Source organism: Wasmannia auropunctata, unplaced genomic scaffold (genome assembly GCF_000956235.1).
Source record: "Wasmannia auropunctata unplaced genomic scaffold, wasmannia.A_1.0 LD336111.1, whole genome shotgun sequence".
Classification (NCBI taxonomy): domain Eukaryota; kingdom Metazoa; phylum Arthropoda; class Insecta; order Hymenoptera; family Formicidae; genus Wasmannia; species Wasmannia auropunctata.
The window spans coordinates 4,229,700-4,236,654 of record NW_012026779.1 but is presented as its reverse complement, the minus strand read 5'-3'; the positions used below and the strand labels follow the sequence as shown (position 1 = coordinate 4,236,654).

At 24.3% G+C, this 6,955-nt stretch overlaps 2 protein-coding genes across 4 annotated transcripts in view; one reads left to right on the top strand and one right to left on the bottom strand.

The window, feature by feature from the left end:
* Nucleotides 1-180: 180 nt before the first annotated feature.
* On the top strand, nucleotides 181-3,414 carry LOC105450115 (sprouty-related, EVH1 domain-containing protein 3). 3 transcript variants are annotated; one of them, XM_011689780.1, is made up of 6 exons: nucleotides 181-531; nucleotides 712-880; nucleotides 1,333-1,344; nucleotides 1,431-1,492; nucleotides 1,660-2,216; nucleotides 2,573-3,414. In XM_011689780.1, exons 1-6 carry the CDS (start codon nucleotides 274-276, stop codon nucleotides 2,727-2,729), a joined length of 1,215 nt encoding a protein of 404 aa, XP_011688082.1. In that variant the 5' UTR covers nucleotides 181-273; the 3' UTR covers nucleotides 2,730-3,414. The 3 variants fall into 3 exon arrangements, with proteins under 3 accessions (XP_011688082.1, XP_011688102.1, XP_011688092.1); XM_011689800.1 differs by lacking the exon at nucleotides 1,333-1,344 and having other exon boundaries at nucleotides 1,467-1,492; XM_011689790.1 differs by lacking the exon at nucleotides 1,333-1,344 and having other exon boundaries at nucleotides 182-531.
* The window catches only part of LOC105450126 (adrenodoxin-like protein, mitochondrial), an 18,310-nt gene continuing 13,983 nt past the window's right edge, over nucleotides 2,629-6,955 (bottom strand). The window contains exon 5 of the mRNA XM_011689824.1: nucleotides 2,629-2,718. The gene's annotated coding sequence lies outside the window, so the exon portion shown is untranslated. The remainder of the gene's footprint in view (nucleotides 2,719-6,955) is intronic.

Genomic DNA, 6,955 nt, shown 5'->3' with positions numbered 1-6,955 from the left:
TTTAAATGATTAGTATCTTGATAACTATTGTGAAGATTGCAAAATGGTAGAAGATTTTTTTGTTCAGTTTGGTCCACACCTCCCCACAAGCGCTGTATATACCATTGAGTACAAGATACCCTGTATATATATGTATATTTATATATATATGTATAGATAGTGTATTATTAATCTTAATAGATGTGTATATATGGGAGTGACATAATATAATAGTAACTATTATATTTTTTTCTTTTCAGTGATAACTATCTGGTAAGGGTCCATGCCCAGGTAATGACAAGAGATGATAGTTCTGGTGGTTGGGTTCCTTTAAGCGGAGGTGGATTGGCAAACGTCTCGGTCAGACGCAGAGCTATTCCCTCAGGAATACATCAAATAAATAGTGGAACTACTGTTTCTACTACGACCAATACGCATTCCGTCTCCAATGCAGCAGTTGGTCTTCAAAGTCATGGATCTTCTATCTCACCATCTGGAGCAAAAAGAAAATATGAATATCTCATTCATGGAACACGCATTACTGATCAGTCGGTAAATCTTTCCCGCAATTTTATAAATATTTTATTTGAATATTTATTTCAGGAAAATGTCTAAACATTATAAGAGATGTATTTAATATAATTTAATATAATTTAAATCATAGTATGCGTGAACACATTAAAAATATATTCATTCCACGTGATTTTTTTTAATAAAAATAAATTTTTTTAGGTTGTTCTTAGTTGTACAATTAAAAAGGACTTTGAATATAACAAGGTAATGCCAACTTTTCATCACTGGCGAACAGGGGAAAAGAAGTTTGGTTTAACATTTCAAACAGCTGCTGATGCAAGAGCTTTTGACAAAGGTGTCCGAACAGCAGTTGAAGAATTATTAGAAGGTACAGCCTTTTCCTAAATAAAATTTAAAAAATTAGAATTCACAAAAATAATGTTAATATTAGAAAATTGCATCCAAAATTACATCAGTGCTAAATTTTTAAGTTACAGTATCAATAACTTTGTTTTTTCTATATTTCACTTCTTTTTTCATTTTTTAAGATCTCAATATATATTTATCTAATTTTAAATAAAGAAGAAAGAATATATACATAATAAAAAAAACTTGTGTTATATAGTATATACATTGAGATTTTTCTATGACAGAAAAAATAAGACCAATATGTTTTTTACCATTTTTTCTTTGTGACTATATGGACAATTCTTTTATCCGTTATTTTTAATATTAGTCAAAGTCATCTATATTATTAGAGTAATTTCATGATAAATATACAAGTCTTTTATGATGTCATTAACTCATTTGCACTAATTATTTTGCTGCAATTTATTATGGATTGCGCAAATGGTAAGTTTAATAGCTTTAAATTCGTATTTTATTACTTCTTGTTTTTTATGTAATTTATTGTGAAATTTTATGTTTTAATGTGATAGGTCTGTCTGATTTAACGTTGGCAACCAATATTCCAGACAGTAGAGATGAAGATATTTTTATGGTAAAAAAATTTACTATTTCTATCTATATATCAATCTCTTTTATTAATTTTAATTGAGACAAAGAATATTATAAGATAATTATAAAAAATAAAAGTTATAGTAAAATAAATCAAAAAAGAAAAAAATAGAGCAACAAAGTTTTTATTGAAATTATTAAACTTTACAGACTTTGGATTTGCCAGTAGAACCATCTGAACCACGTTCGTCTTTGGATACATCTCATGGAATTCGAGTGTCCAATTATTCTCAATACTCGGAATTTCCTGATTCGCACCGATCTATTCATTACATTGGTGGTTCTTCAACCATTAAAATTCCATCATCACAACATCCTCTGGCTTCTGCTACAGATATTGGATCAGATAATTATCCTTATGTGCAGCTTACAACACTTAATCATGAATATCTGTATCCTATCATTGACGATCACAAGAGTGAAAGATTAGATGGACACAATACTTCTAATAGTGGAAGCTCTCTGAAGAAGCCAGACACAATAATATCACAACCTTCGAAAAATACTATGAAACGTAATGTGCGTTTACGTTGTAAGCATTGTCAAGAACTATATTCGGAGCAACATAATCCAAAAGGTTCCTGCGAATATGCTCCTGATCCAATTAGGCGTGGAATTGCAACAGTTTCTTGTTTGTCATGTGCCCAATGTATGTTATATCACTGCATGAGTGATGCTGAAGGTGATTTTGCAGAAAATCCTTGTAGGTAAGTATAATGTGACTGTAGGGCCAGATATATCTTTTTAACTCTTATTGTATTATTTTATATATTTAATTAACATTTTTACTTATATTATTATTTTCTCCAACTGTCCATTTTGTATTATTTTGTATTATAAAAGTTTGTATTTTTTAAGAATTTATTGCATTTTAAATTTATTACAAAGATGTCTAAAAAGTAGATAAGTTTTTTTTTTAAGGATATCTTTAGATATATACTACTTTATAAACTATATGTTAGTATCTATTATTAAAAATTTTTTATAATATATGCATTTCTGAAAGATTTAGTCAATTAATGCTATGTACAACATTCGAGTAAATTACAAAATATCAAATCAGTTGTAGTACAGAAGAAGGATGCGGACGCAGATGGCTTGGTTTGGCCTTGTTGTCACTGATCGTTCCTTGCTTGTGGACATATCCTCCACTTAAAGCTGTACATTGGTGTGGAATGTCTTGTGGAATGTGCGGCGGACGTCACCACCCTATGGAATAATAATCCTATGTCTGATCCATATTCGATTATTTTATTTAGAAAACATTTTTTGTTTTAGAATTGTACAGGGAATAGACAAAATAATGTGAACATTTGGCAAATATACTACTTATTTTATTAATAAAAGAGTTTGACTATTTGTTTTAAGATACACAGATTCTATCCTTGTTGGAATAGACTCATACAATGCTTGAATAGTCACTAGTACAATGTTATATCATTCTAAGTAGCAAAACATCTTTAAATTGTTTAAGAAATATTAGAAAAGGAAATCTGATATTTTGTAGCTCAAAACTGCTTTCAATAACTCTATTTAAATCAAACGATTGCACTGGCTAGGGAAGATATTGAAATTTTGAAGAACAGAAGGCAATTTTGAAATACAGAATGAGAAACAAATTTTTTCCTCCAATATTATTTATAAAAACCAAAGATAGATGTTCTGCTAAAAGAAAGCACATTTCCATTAGTGATTATTCAAGCAGCATGACAATGTATTCCAACAAAGAATGGCAAGACAATTGAACCTATTAAAGGCAAATGACGGTTAACTTCTTATTAATAAAACAAATACTATATTTACCACATGTTCATTTTGTCTATCCCTGTATTCCTGTAAAAACATCTTCATATAAAATTGATTAAAGGAAGAAAAATTACTATCAAACAGTAATACATTCAGCAATTTGAATATTTTATTTTGAATCGTAAATTTTAATGATATTGTCATAAATGATAATAATATGCTTGACTACTATGTTATAACGAAAAATGTACAATATACATATATACATACATACATATGTGTAGATATGGGTACGAGTGAGTAGGTAAATAGGTGTATGAACGTGGAAAGGTATATGCATGTGTATGTATGAGAAATATAGTATTTCGAAAACTAGAAAAGTTATATATATTTGAGATTATAGTGTTTATTTCATGAAATTATTTAAAAATTATTAATTTAAAATATTCTTAATTAAGTCGCAATACAATCTCGATTATTTATATTATTAAAGTTATATTATAAACATACATCACAATTACTAAAAAATGACTTTGAAAGTTTTATTAAAAAGTTCGAAAGTGTGCAATCACTGTTTTAATATTTATTATGAAAATTATACCTGCAACTTGCAATTGAGAATTATATAAATATTATCTTTATTTTCCAATTATATATTGTATCGTTGTGTAAATTATAGTTTTTAGAGCCATTGTACTAACATTTGAAAATATTTTTTAAATCTTTTAAATTATATTAAAAAACTAATGTATTTTAGAAGTGTATAAAAAGCAACATTCTACATATAGATTAATTTATATTAATAATTTATAGCAGAATGAATTAGACATGTTTTAAGATTTTTTGTAAATAAATTTGTTATAATTTTGCAGTTATTTCTTAATATTATTGCTTTAAAGAAACATTAAAATGTTTAATGCTAAATTGTTAAAGACTGAAATAGCAGCTATAATGGATAAATGACAAAATGTATGTAGAAGCTTTTCAATCTGTAAATTTTTCATAACCATAATTGTGCTTTTCGTTAACTTAACTATCAATTATTACATTTTTTCAAAATTATTGGATATTTACTTTTTTATATTATTTATTATCTTTTATAATAATTGGATGTATAATATTAATAAATAATAAAAATAATGGCAAAACTTTAAACTTAAATCTAAAAAAATTAAATATGGAAATGTAATAAAAAATATAATAGATAATAATTTTTCTAAAATGAAATAAACAATGTGTACGTATAATCACATGCTTGCATGCGTCTATGTGTGAATGATACATAGATTATACGTAATCTAATGTAAATATAACATTTAAAATCAATTTTTGTAAAAAATTCAAATAATGAAAAACAGGAATCTAAACATACATATTATTAAGTTGAAAGTTCAATAATATACATTATACATATTTGTTATTGGTATATTTTTGTAACTTTTGTGAATCTTTAATTAAAACCTTTTGATTTTTTAATTAATATATTTATTTTCATTCTATTAATTTTTTATTTATAACTTTTATTATGTATTGTTCCTGTTAAAACTGAAGACTCCACTGAAAATATTTGGTTAAAACTAAGAAATTTTTTTAATTTCACGAAATAATATCCGAATAGAAGTATCCTAATAACTTATAACAAATTTTTTTTCATATTCTGAATATCAATTTATTGAAGATTTTACATTAAATTCTTATCAATAATGCATTTATCAATCTAACAAAAAACAAAATAAAAGAATTCAGAAAATCTAAAAAATTTTAAAAATTTCTTTTAAAAGTAAAATTAACTACAGTAATGAATAAAAAATGTAAGCAATATAAATTTTTATGCGAAATATCACAAAACGTGCATAAATAAAAAGTCATACTTATTTTCCACAAGAAGATTTTATATATATTGTTTTATAGTAAATAATAATTCTCTGTTACTTTAAATATGATTTTAGATCATAAAATCTTCAATTTTTAGCATATCTTGTATATTTACACATATATTAATAAAATAAGTACACATCAGTAATAAATTCAATTTTCATCTGCAAAAATAGGTAAATCTATTTTTGGTAATCTAATAATTATAATTGTTACAGTTTCGATCATACTTTTATGGAATACTTCGTACATCTTTGATCAATTGATCTGAATGTTTTTCAATTCCGTTTTTAATTAATTTTTACTTTTAAGTATATATGTCTATTTTTATAGCTTATTATTTAATTTTTCATTTATATATTTTACTTTTGTAAATTACTTCGTTATTTTTTGAACATATTTACGAAATATACACATTTGGTTTAAATTATTTTATTTATCAATATCAATAGTACAGTTAGTATTTGTAAAATACTTCTGAATAAAATATTACGTTTCTCAAAAATATCAATAAATTAAGATCAGGACACAGTAGTGTCTCGGGCTCAAATCAATCAACTGATTTCCAAGACGGAACTGTTAATTAACATTTATAATCAATTGCAGAAATATATTTATTTTAGAAATGTAACTGGAAAAATTATTTTACAATAAAATTTAGTTTTTTAATATTCTATATAAACCGAAAATTGTCAGAGAAAATGGTCAGAAAAACTATTTAATCAGAAAATAAAATGTTCAGTGGAGTTTTCTTTATGATATATTAAAATTTGCACTTTCAGTTAAAAATAATTGATAACAAATTGATTTATTGACTGGTTTCATAATTATCATAGCTGATAGAATTTAAAAAACTTAAATATATTTTATGTGAGGAATATAACTCCACACTCTTTGAATGATAATATTTCGTCTTTTTTGCACAATATGTTTGCCTATAATTTATTAGATTTACATACATAAAACGACATTATAAAATAAACATTTAATGAAACATTTTCAATTATAATATTTGAAATCAGTATGAATCAGTATTTTATTTTTATTCTATATAAGAAACAATAATAAATGAATTTTTTATTTAATATATGAAATTAAATTTACAAATACATACATAGCAAAATCTTAAAATAACTTTAAGTCAGTCAAGTGAATCTCATAATTATATAATTAATCATAATAATTAATATATAAATTATAGATTTTTTTAAAAATGTATATTCTTATATTCAGTAAATGTATTATTATTTTATGAACACGTTGATGCAGTTATTACTAATTATTGAATTTTATTATTTATTTTTGCAATTATAAGCAATTAAGGATTTCAAAAAATATTCCTAGAAATGAATAACTTAACAATCATATAACCTATTTATTTAAATTATTTAAATAAATCATTTAAAACACAGTTTAGAACTAAATATTCTTCAATTAAAATATGTCTGATATATAATATACAGTTACTAATTTAAATGTATTTTACATCTGAAATATAATTAGTTAATATAATTATCTCAAAATAATTTCTATAAATTATGAACATATAAAAAGAAATTAGCAAAAAAATTTAAAATTATAAGGTTGATTTTTTATTTTAAATTTGAAATGTTCATAAGTTTTTTATCATAAAGATAAAACTTTTGGATTAATTAAATTTAGTTAATTGTTATTTACGTAACTGATGTATAATAATATATATATATATATATATATATATATATATATTGCTATAAAGAAATATAAATATAATAACGCGCGCGCGCGCTCGCGCGTGTGTGTGCGTGTGTGTGTGTGTTGTGTGTGCGTGCGTGTGCGTGTGTGT

What these genes read in the sequence shown, in the direction of transcription:
- LOC105450115 (XM_011689780.1), top strand. Translation starts at nt 274, where the DNA reads ATGACAAGAGATGATAGTTCTGGTGGTTGGGTTCCTTTAAGCGGAGGT. An exon ending in GAGATGAAGATATTTTTATG is followed by an intron (nt 1,493 to 1,659) that starts GTAAAAAAATTT and finishes TAAACTTTACAG; the next exon opens with ACTTTGGATTTGCCAGTAGA. An exon ending in TTTGCAGAAAATCCTTGTAG is followed by an intron (nt 2,217 to 2,572) that starts GTAAGTATAATG and finishes ATATCAAATCAG; the next exon opens with TTGTAGTACAGAAGAAGGAT.